This window comes from Macrotis lagotis, chromosome 5 (assembly GCF_037893015.1).
Source record: "Macrotis lagotis isolate mMagLag1 chromosome 5, bilby.v1.9.chrom.fasta, whole genome shotgun sequence".
NCBI lineage: Eukaryota > Metazoa > Chordata > Mammalia > Peramelemorphia > Peramelidae > Macrotis > Macrotis lagotis.
The window spans coordinates 174,930,417-174,944,299 of NC_133662.1; the positions used below are offsets into that span (position 1 = coordinate 174,930,417).

At 36.4% G+C, this 13,883-nt stretch overlaps 1 protein-coding gene across 4 annotated transcripts in view; it reads left to right on the plus strand.

Moving 5' to 3' along the window:
• Positions 1–13,883, plus strand: part of TULP4 (TUB like protein 4) — a 228,634-nt gene that overhangs the window by 43,382 nt on the left and 171,369 nt on the right. Inside the window, exons 3-4 of one of the 4 annotated variants that reach the window (XM_074187933.1) lie at positions 440–1,418; positions 2,021–2,848. In XM_074187933.1, the coding sequence (XP_074044034.1) occupies positions 2,597–2,848 (252 nt within the window). In that variant the 5' untranslated portion in view covers positions 440–1,418; positions 2,021–2,596. Of the gene's footprint in view, positions 1–439; positions 2,849–13,883 lie in introns of all 4 variants that reach the window. The other 3 variants (XM_074187932.1, XM_074187934.1, XM_074187931.1) reach the window with 3 other exon arrangements.

The following is a 13,883-nucleotide window of genomic DNA, read 5'->3' on the forward strand; positions in this document are numbered from 1 at the left end:
GAAACACAATGGGGAACTAATTTGCTTCACATTCAGTCAGCCATTGGCAAAAAGACTGACTTTTTATAGTGTTTAATCTGTCTGCTACTCGCCTCCTTTTAACCTATTTGATTGTTGGCCATTAATAGATTAGCTCTATATTAGCTATGTAAGTAACTATATTAAACATGTCTCAATTTGTTATTTTTACCTTGTGTTTACAACTTCTTTTTTTCAGTATTTTAAAAATTTATAGGGGCGGCTAGGTGGCACAGTGGATAGAGCACTGGCCCTGGCGTCAGGAGTACCTGAGTTCAAATCTGGCCTCAGACACTTAATAATTACCTAACTGTGTGGCCTTGGGCAAGCCACTTTAACCCCATTTGCCTTGCAAAAATATAAAAAAAAATTAAAAAAAAGAAAAATTTATAACCCTTTGTTTATATTTTCATTTTTACAGATTTGGAAGAAGCTTGGGACTGAATGCTATGGTTACTAATATGGCTCCTTCAGTGACAACCCTTCGTGGCAACTGACTGGAAAAGCAGAGGCAATTGCAAGTGACAGGCTGAGGAAGTGTGTGTGTATCTGTGTTTGTGTGCGTGTGTGTATATTTAATACTGCATACAGCTAGACATATATATGTGTGTGTATATATATGCATATATATATACACACACACACGTAAGTACATACATACGCACACATATACAGTAACATATGCACTCACTTTGGCCCCCTCTCAAAAGTTTTACAACTCATGAAATAAAATTAAGAATCAGATGGGTCAACTTGGCAGTACTGGACTCTGGAGTCCAGGGAGAAAAACACACTACTAAAAGTCAACTTTTCATATGGTCTTCACGGGTGAAGAAAGTTTGCAAAAAGAGGAAAAAAAAATCCTGCATAGATCACGTCCCACAAGTACTTCTACATTTAAAAGAATGCACTAGATAAGGAGGTGACAGGGTTGGGGGGGGGGAATCTGTCTTTTAGTACCATGAGTATGATCATGTGCTGTCCTTGGCACTTTGTTTTTTCAGTGGGTTCAATGAATTGAACTCTTATTTCCTGGACTGACTATCAATCATTACTTTGTGATTATGACTGGAAGAAAGTAAATTCAGGAGTAATGCAACAAGTTTGGACATTGAACTGATTTGTTTGCCTTTTTTTAAATTTTTGTTTAAAGTGTTTGTGAAAATATAATTTATTTCCCCTTTCTCTTCCTGCATCTATAGGATAAATATCTTAAAATTGTAATCTAAACCAATAATTAAAAAAGAGATGAAGAGAAACCAAACAGTAAGTTTCCTTTTTACTGGACTACAAGTGTGGTATTTGGAGCACCCTTTCTGAATTTGAACAGAAAAAATTCATCGGACAAGCCATGAAACATCAACAGGGCAACAGTGACAAAAAGGAAATCTGATTTTTGTGTATGTGCTTTTGTTTTAAGTAATTATTTTCTTCTCTTGAATCCTAGAAGACTTGGAGATGAGTGGGAGATTACTTATGTGCTTAATTCTAGGACTTGTTTTTATACCAGGATGGAAAAAACACATGATCTTTGTAGCAGAATAGTGGAAAAATAACTGAGGGAGTTCAAAGTGGGGGTGGAAGTGAGGGAAGAATCAAAACTGAAGTGTAGCCCTGTTTTAAAAGAGGGAGGACTTATGATTCACCCAAGGCAATGTTTTTTACTGCATTAAAAGCTTTAGAGCATTTCTGATTCTGCTAGATCAAAGAGGGATTTTCTTTTTGGGGCCTCTATGGCAGCAAGAAGTGAGAAAGCAGGCGAAAAAACGTGATAACAGTTCAGGGTATGTTAAGTTATAGGAGGAAGCAAAGACCTGCCGTGAATGTGAGACTGGCTTTGATTTACAAAAGCCATAGAATGCAGTGGGTTTCCTGGTTCTGAAGGGAGGAGGAAACACCCTTTCTTTCCCAAATTTGGACTGGTGTGCACCTACCTGCACAAGCTCTGGTCTGTTTTGCACGGTTTGTGTGCCTTTTTTTCCCTTTATGCAATCTTTTTCAGCTTTAGCAGCAGAAATTCGTCTAGTTCAGAAAACATGCCAGAGGGTGGCTCAGAATAACGGATGATTATGTATATTCAGCTTCTGCTTTTGAACTCCTGAAGAGAAAAATCCAACTAGAGGAATTCTTAAAGCCTTAAGTTACTTGAAATCTACACATTTGCAACTCTTTGTCTCTGGAATTGTATTACCCTAAACTGGAATCTCAGGCTGTATAAAGATAAACAAGTTGAGCAAAAAGACGACACATCTGTTTCTTGATCACCACTTCTTAATCTTGCTGTTTCTCCAAAGGATAAGTGAACCCTCACTCTAAGGACTTGAAAATAAAAATGAACCTGAAGTTTTTTTTAAGTGTTACTTTTTCTTAGCAGACTGCCATCATCTTTTATAGAGGAATTTTTCACTATGCATTTGGTGGATATTTCTAAAACACTGACCCTATAATGTGTGTGTCAGGTCAGTATTTATGATTTGAAGGAGAAAAAAAAAAGCAAGTCAAACCAACAAAAAAGAAATTGGTTTAAAGTTTTCTGCACTAAACATTAATTTTTTTGTAAAAATATTAATAAAAAAGCATGTATGCAGCAGTGGAACATGGACCTGTCCTTTGCAGCGATTCAAATATTCTATGCCTCTCCTGGAAGGGTAGAGTTCCTAAGAGTGAGAAGGAGAAGCCAGTGTGTAGGAGACGGTATTATGAAGAAGGATGGCTGGCAACTGGCAATGGTCGAGGAGTTGTAGGGGTGACATTCACTTCAAGCCACTGTAGGAGGGATAGAAATACTCCTCAGAGAATAAACTTCAACTTGAGAGGCCATAACAGTGAGGTGAGTAGATTGTGGTATTTTTTCCTTTATAAAAATGTTCAGAAATTTATACACTTAGAAGTGAGCCTCCCTTGACATAAAACTTGATCCCTTTGATTCAAAGAATGTTGTGACTTTGCTTAACTGGCTCTTAGTAAATGTACTTTTTCAGCACCTTTGGTCTCTTCTAGGTTCCAACTGGAACAGTTTTAGTGAGGTTGAATATTCTTCTCTGTAGCTCTCTCATGTAACAAGTGTACTCCACCCCTATTGTTTTGTATTTCTCCCTAAAAATAATTCAACACTGATTCATTGGAAGTGTTAAAGCAGGCTAAATCTGTCAGGGGGTTGTAGATGGTATTATTGCATTGAATGCTTGGTCAGAATAAATAAATCTTTTAATTAAGGTTATTTGATCATTCACTACCTTTTCATCCTTTCCAGGGACTTATTATTTTCTAATAAGATAAAGAAATGATATTTTTGCATGATTTTTTCTTAAGAGTTGGGGTAGAACCAGCTAATTTACCATGGAAAACCAAGAAAACCTTGATTTAAGAAAAATTTAAATATCTAAGTTCATAAAACTCAATAAAATTGTTTATCATAAGTTTGAGTGGGAGTGAGAATCTAGGCTGAGTCAGTGGGTATCATTGTCTCAGGAATTAAATAATAAGGCAAATAAAGTATTTTTATTTTGAACTAGAAAATCATCAACCACCACAAATATTTCCTTTCACAAAGAAGGTAGTAAGTGGGGATTACACATGAAATTGTAAATTTATTATATACAGTTCAGTTTAAAGTAATGTACTTTAAATTTAATGTGGTAGTACCAGTGTTTCTCTGCTTATCTGTGTGCCCCTGTAAACTTCCCTCAGATCTCCTGTCAGTTTTTACAAATATTTCCTTGGTGTTCTTTTCTCCCCCTATCCTTTTATATTGCTTTACTTGTACAGTTCCTGTAATCAACCCTCTCTCTACACACACACACACACACACACACACACACACACACACACATACACACACACAAACTCTTACTTGTAAAATAAAAGTACAGTTAAGCAAAACAGCATGAGACATTTTCAGACAACTATAATACAATCTATAACTATAGTCTATCATTTCTTTAGCAAGAAATGAAAACCATGCTTCATAGTCTGATTGCTTTCAAAGTTGTTTTCCCTTACAGTATTGAAGCCATTTTATAAATAGTGTGTTTCAGTTTATACGCGTCTCCCCAGGTTTCTCTGGATCTATACCTTCCATAATTTCTTATAGTACAATAATACTTCATTTCTTTCATATACCATATTTTGTTCAGTGGCATATCCTTTGATAGACACTATTTCTGGTTCTTAGCTACAATCCAAATTTCTTTAGATATAGTACCACACTAGTACAAATAAAAATATATTTTTATAACATAGATCATTTTCCTTTGTCTCTGAGCTCCTAAAGATAACTGCATCTTTAGAAAAAGCTGATATTTTTCTTCCAGTCAAAATTATAGTTGCTGTTTTCTGTTGACCTTTAAGATACTTTGGTTTCTTCCTGAATGATTTTAGTGCCTGGCTCAGTCTTTTTCTCTTCTCTGACTCCTGAATTATCCTAGCTGCCTTATTGTTTTTTCTATGACCTACTCCTTTGCTCCACCAGAGAAATGATCTTGCAGATATCCTCAAGTATTCAATTTCTAAATTTGTTATAAGAACTTTGAAATTCCTTCATATGATTATAATTTTTGATCTTTTTACCTCTACCTTTACTTTGCAACCTCAAACACTGTTCTTTGTCCATGTACTTATTGAATGAATGATTGACTAGTTCAGCATGACCTCTGATCCCTCTACTCTTCCTTTTTCCCCATTCTATCATTCACTGTAGTTAGAGAGCTAGTTCAGCTTTATATTTTTATATTATTGTCTTCTCTTGCATTTCTTGCCACTATTGAAAATTCTATTTTGCCAAAGCTTCATCTTGGATTACTCCTCCCTTCTATCTACTGCATTTCCTCTTCTGCTCAAGTGATGTCAAAGGAAACTGAAAAAAAAATATGAAACTTTGCCGAGCTCACCATGTATTTACAGCAAAGGAAAGTGTTAGACTTTTCTAATTCATTATTCCATTCACCATTTACCTTTTTGATCACTCCTTAAACCTTCTTTCTCCCAGTCTTGTTAAATATTTCATTGAAAAAAATTGAGAACTTTTTTGAGAACCTTGATAGCTCTATTTCCCCTTATCTCATATCATTTGGATGCCTTCCACATCTTCTTTTTTAGCCCTGCTTCACATGAAGAGGTTGCCTTTCTCTTTGCCAAAGCTAATCCTTCTATGTGCTCAAATGATGCTATTATATCCTGTTGGGATGGAATGCTGGATCCCATTCCAGCAGATTGTTCCCTCTCCTCTTCCTGTGTGTTGGTTGTTTCTCTTCTGCCTATAAACATCTCCATTTATTTCCTATCTTACAAAAACCTTATCTGTCCATCCCTGTTAACTATCCCCTGTAGGTCTTTCTGGTGGTTAAATTTTTTATGAAAGACTAAGTATGGTTGGTGCCTCCACTTCTTTTTAAGTCTTACCCTCCTAAACATTCAACTGAAGGGAAGAAAAGGACATTTATATAGTATTTGCTGTGGGCCTGGCAATATGATAAACACCTCACAAAAATGACTAACACTGGAAGCGAGGTACTCTTTATTATTCCTATTTTACAGCTTTGGAAACTGAAGCAGTCAGCAGTTCAGTGATATGTCCAGGATCACACAGCTAGAAAGGGTAAAGTGTGTGAAGCTGGATTTATAGTGTGCTCTCAAGCTGCCTCAGTAATTGCTCAATCTAACAATCTGTTCCCAATCCTTATCTCTCTTGACCTCTCTGGAGTCTTGGACCCTGATTTCCTCTCTCTAGGTTTTCTATCACATCTTGATCTTCCTCTCCCCTGCATCTCTTCTTGCCTCCCTGAGGGCTCCTTTTCAGTCTTCTAGGATGTGCCTCATGACTGCGGTATTAGCTCTTGAGTCTTGATCCTGTTTGCTCCTTCTTTTCTCTTTCTGTATTTGGTATACTGATTTTTCTTGAGCTTCTACCTCTAAATCCAGAGGTTTTGTTGTCATCTCTGTGCAGATGATTCTCAGATCATTTAACCGGTCCCGTTTTCTCTTTTGATCTCCATTTGAGTGTGTCTGATTGCTTAGTGGATATCTTAAACTGAAGATCCCGTGGACATCTTAAACATGGCAGATCCAAAAACTGAACTAATCATTTTTTTTGATCACCAAAACTTTTTAAAATCATAATAATTGTCAGTTCTCCTTTTGCAAACTTTTTAGTTCCACATTTTACACCTCTCTTCTTTCCTTTTCCCATCCCCATGGCAGTGAACAATTTGATATGTTATACATGTACAATTATGTTTTAACATATTTCCAATTAGTCATGTTGTGAAAGAAAAATTAAAACTAAGGGGGGGGAGCTATGAGAAGGACAACAACATAAAAGGTTTTTTTTTTTTTTTAGGTTTTTTTGCAAGGCAAACAGGGTTAAGTGGCTTGCCCAAGGCCACACAGCTAGGTAATTATAAAGTGTCTGAGCCCGAATTTGAACCCAGGTACTCCTGACTCCAGGGCTGGTGCTTTATCCACTGCGCCACCTAGCCACCCCAACACAAGTTTTAAAAAGTGAACATTCTGCATTCAGATTGCATAGATTTTCTTTGAATGTAGATGGCACTTTCCAAAAAAAAAAAAAAGGTCTCTTTGAATTGTCCTTGATCATTAAATTCCTGAGAAGTGCACCATGGGGGTGGCTAGGTGGCACAGTGAATAGAGAACCGGCCCTGGAGTCAGGAGTACTTGAGTTCAAATGTGGCCTCAGACACTTAATAATTACCTTGCTGTGTGGCCTTGGGCAAGCCACTTAACCCCATTACCTTGCAAAAAACCTTAAAAAAAAAAGTGTGCAGTCCATCATAGAAATTTTTCCTACTGTCTAATTTTCGTACTAATATTTGGGGCACCACCATTGTCTCATTCACCTAAGATTTTCTACTTAGGTAAACATAGTGCATAATGTTTGTTGTCTAGCTTAGCAGAAACTGATTCCATGTTGAGTGTTATATATAAGGTGCTTGCTATTTTTAGGCACCAGTTACCATTCTGTTTTTACTAGTCTTTATAAAGTTATTAACCTTTTCTTTATTAACATTTCTTTAATTGTTGGGTTCTTAGGATGTTGAAGGATATAATATGAACAGCTGAGGGACATGAGGGTAGAGAAGCTTTAGGTAGAACTATTTTTCAAATGATTTAATGTCAGTCATTAAATGTAGAGGAAAATATAAAACTTGAAACATTGTAGAAAAAAACTATATAAGTTTTGGGCTGGTAAGTTAATAGTATGAAGAGGTGGGTTTTTTTTTTTTAATATTTAGAGATGATTCCCAGTGGAATGGGCTGCCATGAAAAATAGTTTCTCATCACTGGACATATTGAAATACTGGCCAGTGATCACTTCTTTAAGGCTATTTATTGTCGAGGGATTTATTACCTGAATGATAGTTTGAATCTAAATACCCTCTCTTCTGCTAACTTACAAGATTCTTTGATGCATTCAGGGTCCAGGTCAGGACATAGAAGAGTCAATGGTGTCTGCAACAAATTACCAATTGGAACCAAAGATTTGGGCATAGAACCAACATAATGAACTAAGTCTAGGAAAATATATTCTGGTATTTAGTCAGTGTTGTATAAGTTACCAAACTGACTGTACCTCAGTGTAGAAGTAGCATGTCAGCTCACTTCTTTCATAACAACATTCTTCCATTAATACTTTATGGGTCCAAGTCAGTAAACATCACAATCTCAGAAGAACCAAAATGCAATGGACTGTTGCAAGTATATTTTAATACACTGCCAGTACTACCAGTATTTTTTTTATAATGTTCAGTTCCAAATTTTTTCTCTCTACTCTCTCATACAATACATATAGAAGTCAAGAGAATTATATGAAATACAAAACATTTTCATGTTACACATGTTGTGGAGGAAAGAAGGCAAGGAAAATGAAATGGAAAATATGTTTCAATTCACTTTTTGGAGGGGGATAGCATTTTTTCATCAGGAGTTCTTTGAAATTGTTGGGGTTCATTGTATATATGATTAGTATAGTGTCAGCTTCATTTTCTAACTTTCTATTTTTCAAAATTTTGAGATCTCTTACCTTCTTGCCAGTCCCTCACTGAGAATGCATGCAGTATGATACCCATTGTACATGTGAAGTCATATAAAACATATTTCCACTTTAGTCATGTGGGGGGGTGGGGGGAAGGGGGGGCAGCAAGATAATAAAGTGAAAAATATGCTTTTGTCTGCATTTGGAATTGCACCATTTTTCCTCTAGAAGTTAATAACATTTTTCATCATAAATCCTTTGAAATTGTCATGGATCAGAATGGCTAACTTAAGTCTGTTATAATATTGCTGATGCTTTCTCTAATATTCCTGGTTCTGTTCACTTTGCTTTTGCATCATTTCCCAAGGTTTTCTAAAATTATCATTTTTATAACATAATATTTTATTATAATTGGATGTCATTACTTGTTCAGCCATTGAGTTTCCCAATTCTTTGCTGACACAAAAATTGCTACTACAAATATTTTTGTACATCTGGGTTGTTTTCCTTTTTCTTGATGCCTTTGGTTAGTGGTTAAAGTACTGACAGTTGACATTTACTAGCTATGTGACCTTGGGCAAATCACTTAATCCTGATTGCATCGCATTCAGGACCACCATTTCCAATGGTCCTGATCTATATCTGGACACTGGACCTAGATGGCTGTGGAGGAAAAAGTGAGTCTCACTCAAATCCAGTTCATGTACTTGTCATGGCATCACCTTCCTGATGGTCATGGATCTTTTGAAGAATGGAGGACAAACATCATACAATGAAATTAATTTATTGTACAGATTTCTTCTTTGATTAACCAATTTTAGGCTTAAGTTATTTAGTTTTGCTTCCAAATGAATGTGATCTTTATTGTATTATTTTCCATAAAGGATGCAGTTACTACTTCTGCTTTTCTGCATTTGCTTTTTATGCCCTAACACATCAATTTTTATGAACATGTCATGCACAGCTGAAAATAGGAATGCCTTTCTCTTGAACAGTTTTGTGGCTTCTACCAAGCACTAATCTTCCTAAAATGTTTTTCTTTGCTTCCTTTTAATTCATTTTTTTTTTGTTATATTCATCTAGGTTTGAGAGATCCCCACATTGTAATAGTTTTATTCTGTTTCTTCCTGATCTCATTTAACTTTTCCCTTAAGAATTAAGTTACTATCCTATTTGGTGTATGTGTATTTGAATATATGTATGTGTTTGTTTCTTTACTCAGTGCTTAGTTTTGGCTCCTTAACCCAGAAAGTCACCTCAGATCTCCCTATTATCTCTGACTGATCTTGGTGTAGTGCCTTTGTCAGAGCTGATATGACAGTCATTCTTGCCTTTGCAGAAAAAGTGGAATCCTCCTTTTACCTCTGTTTTCCCCCTGGTCCCAGGGTGTCCTGGTGGACAGCTTTGATCTTTTCTTCAGTCTATTGGTGCTTTGTCTCCCTGAGTTAGACTGTTCCTAATATACACAGACCTCTATTCTCTCTTTTTGCTGAATTTGAATGGGAAAATAAGTTTTTTGTTCTGAGTTTTCAGTGTAATGTGTTTTCTAGTTTGTGGAGAGTTATGGTGGAGGATCTGATCTTATATAAATCTTCCCATTACTCTGTCTTCTTGGCTCTGTTTCTTCTGGATTCTTGTATGATGATATACTTAGCAGGAATAATGAAAGTTATGCAATTTATTTTCTGTTACAAATATCTTCCTGGTCTTTAATTGTACTTTGCACCCAACTCTTTGATTCTTCAGCTTTGAAAGTCTTAGGCTTTTTTTTTGTTTGTTTGAATTATTTCCTATTTCCTATTTTCGTACTAATTCATATATTGTTTTACTGTTTATAAAGTATTTTATATAGATTATTTTCCATAAAGGATGCAGTTACTACTTATGCTTTTTCTGCATTTGCTTTTTATGCTCTTAATGCCTTAAACCATTATGGAAAACCTAGTAATGATCAAAGGTGCAATTTGACAAGTTCTTTTTTTATTTTAAGTCAATCACTTTTTTTTTTTGGATTTTTGGCAAGGCAAATGGGGTTAAGTGGCTTGCCCATGGCCACATGGCTAGGTAAATATTAAGTGTCTGAGACTAGATTTGAACCCAGGTACTCCTGACTCCAGGGCCGGTGCTTTATCCACTATGCCACCTAGCCGCCCCATTACAAAATTTAAAGATAAAATGTTTTCCTTAATAATTGAGACTTGGGGCAGCTTGGTGGTACAGTGGATAGAACATCATCCCCGGAGGACCTGAGTTCAAATTTGACCTCAGGCACTTAATAATTACCTAGCTGTGTTGACCTTGGGCAAGTCACTCAACCCTGTTGCCTTGTAAAAAAACAAAAAAACCCACCAATAATTGAGACTCAGAAAAGCATTTAGAAGTATAGTATTTGCACATATATATTCTGAGATTATAGTCTAGATTAAAGAATTACAGAATAATATATGTGTGAACTTTGGTAAAGAATTATTATTATTTTTTTTTAGGTTTTTGCAAGGCAAATGGTTTAAGTGGCTTGCCCAAGGCCACACAGCTGGGTAATTATTAAGTGTCTGAGACTGGATTTGAACCCAGGTACTCCTGACTCCAGGGCCTGTGTTTTATCCACTGCTGCACCTAGCTGGCCCCATGTGGATTTGGTTTAAGGAATTTTAAGTTCTCTTATACTTATGGTAATTAAATGTGAATCCTTTGTTGACTTAAGGTTGTTGCTGAATTGTTGACTAGCCTTCAGTATTTCCTTGCTTAACCAGGTACTCAATGAATATTTGAAACTGCAAATTGCCAAGCCACAAGTTGAGAAGGTTTCCTGGGCTGGGCTTTTACTTTGGTAATAATTTATATTCGTGAAAGTGATGAAAATAAGGGAGAGTTCATAAATTGATAATAATTTAAAATGCAAATATGATGATTAGATTTTAATGTTTCATCTAGCCTGTAGCGAAAGGATACATTTAGAGGAGAAACATGAAGTATGGAAAGAAATACATGGTGAACGGGAGGTTAAAATGATTTTCCTAAGATCATATAGCTAGAGGCAGAGTTGGGATTATAACTAAACTTTCCTGACTCTCAATGTAGGTTATCTGGTTAAAATTAAGTATAAAATACATTTAAAATTTATAGGGTTAACAATAAGTTAAGTGAAGTAACGAGAAGTTACTCTGTTAATGTCAGCAGAACGGATTGCACTGAATAGCTTTGGAATACAGAAAATAATTATGTACAACTGTCTTGCTCATACATAGTTGCTTTTTTTGTTGTTTCCCCATCAGACTGTGAAACTGCTTGAATACAGGGACTAGTTTTGTGTCCTTTTGTTTTGATATTTCCAGCACCTGGTACAATGCCTGACAGAGTGGTCACTTAATAAATTTTATTGACTGACTGACTGATGACTTCAGAAGTTGCAACTCCCACATGCTTGATAAAGTTAATAGAGAAAAAGGAAGTCACTGCAGAATTGGTTGCTAAAATATAGGATACACATTCTGAAGTTTTTCATGGAGAAGACTTGAAGCAGACCTTGAGGGAGTGGGAGAATTTGCAAAGACCTGGAACAGGAAAGATTGCAGTCGCTTTGGTCCATTTGTGGAACAATGAAGAATCTGACCAGAACTGAGTTGGAATGAGGAGGATATTTTCTAGGATAATGAAACTAGGTGGATAGGCCCAGCTAACTAGCAGTGAAGAGAGTTTTTCAATTATCAGGTATTTTTGAATGCTTACCATGTGCCTGGCATTATACTAGTAATTGTAAATACAAAGATGAAAATAAAACGCCCCTTAGGAACTTTCATTCTAACATTGGAACTAATAGGCACACAAATAAAGAAACTTAAAATCTACAAACATAACTCACAAGAATTGTGTGTGTGTGTGTGTGTGTGTGTGTGTATCTAGAGAGAGAGTTTCTTCATATCCATGTATATATATATATATATATATATATATATATATATTACTACCACAGTTTACAAAGTAAATACAAAGTAATTTCAGATATGAGTGACAGCAAGACAAGGAGATGAGAAATAATATTTGGGTATGAAGAGTAAGTAGGACAGGTTTGTTTGGAAGGGAGGAGTACTAAGAATTAATAGAGGGGCAGCTAGGTGGCACACTAGGAAGTCTAGTCTCAATATGCTAATCTCAAGCCAGGCTTTGAAGGACTTCAAGTGAATAGAGGAATTTGATTTCTTAAAAGGGCAGAGAGTGCACCCCTAAAGCTTTTTTTTAAGTTTTTTTTACAAGGCAAATGGGGTTAAGTGACTTGCCCAAGGCCACACAACTAGGTAATTATTAAGTGTCTGAGGCCGGATTTGAACTCAAGTAACTCCTGATTCCAGGGCCGGTGCTTTATCCACTGCGCCACCCCCTAAAGCTTTTTGAGCAAGCAGTTGACATGGCCATACCTGTGCTTTAGCAGTTTAACTTTGGAAGCTTTGTGGAAGATGATTTGGAGAGGCGACTGGAGGCAGGGCAATTATAGTTGGAAGGCTATACACACACACACACACACACACACACACACACACACACACAATTCTTGTGGTGCCCTGAAAATGTAGATTAGGGACTGTCAGAAGTGTCCTGATGATAGAATCAACAGGATTTGGTAACTAATTGGATATGAAAATGAGGAGTGAGGAACTGAGAATTACTTTGATGCCATAAACCTGGCCAACTTTAAGAGGGATGATGATAAGTTTTTGAGGAAGGATAATGAGTTTTGTTTTGGAAATGTTAAGTTTGAGATTTTGTGTGTGAGCTGGTGGTGATATATAGGAGTTGAGGTTAAGAAAGAGACTTAAGGTTGGAAGTGTGTAACTGGGAGTCATTAAATCTATTGGGAATATTGATAGTTAAGAAAGCACAATAATAATCATAATCATAATCATAATCTTTTATATGGTTTTAATGTTTACAAAATATTTTACATCTATGATTTCATAGAAAAGAAGATACAAATACATACAAGTATACTTGGTATAGTCACAATTAAGAGATAGAGATGTTGGTCCAATGAAAGGATGACTGAATAATGAAAAGTTTTACTGGCCAGGCCTTACACAAATCTTTCTGGTGGTTAAGGTTTGGTATTGTGAATGAAGCAATATTTTTATAGAACATTTGATAGTTAACAAAGAAGTTAACTTTGCTTTAGCATAAAAGGAATGTTTAGCCAAAGATACAATGCTGGTTCAGGTAAACTGCTTTATTTCCATATGGAAACATATTTACAGAAGAATGTGTTGATTTCAGTTTCAGTGTTCTCCCTTCCTGTGTGCTGGCCTTTTTATGGCCTCCCTTCCCAGGATGCTGTGTCTCCAGTCCAAGCTTTAACCCTCTGGACTCCTAAAGTCTCAAAGACAGCTTTCCTGATTACTATGCCAAACTCCACTAGCCAACGAGTCAGGGTCTTAACGCAGATGTGTCCTGAGAGATAACAGTGTCACAAATGTTTTTAGTGCCACATGCTGCTGAGATTGCAGAAGGATAAGGATCGAGAAAGGGCCATTGATTTGGCAATTAAGAATTCATAGAGGGGCAGCTAGGTGGCACAGTGGATAGGGCACCGGCCCTGGAGTCAGGAGTTCCTGAGTTCAAACCCAGCCTCAGACCCTTAATAATTACCCAGCTAGGGGCGGCTAGGTGGCATAGTGGATAAAGCACCGGCCTTGGAGTCAGGAGTACCTGGGTTCAAATCAGGTCTCAGACACTTAATAATTACCTAACTGTGTGGCCTTGGGCAAGCCACTTATAACTCCATTGCCTTGCCAGAAAAAAAAAAAAGAATTCACAGAGTTGTAGAATCAAGGCTGAAAGGGATGGTTGAGGCCATATATTCCAACAACTCCTTTTACAAATGATG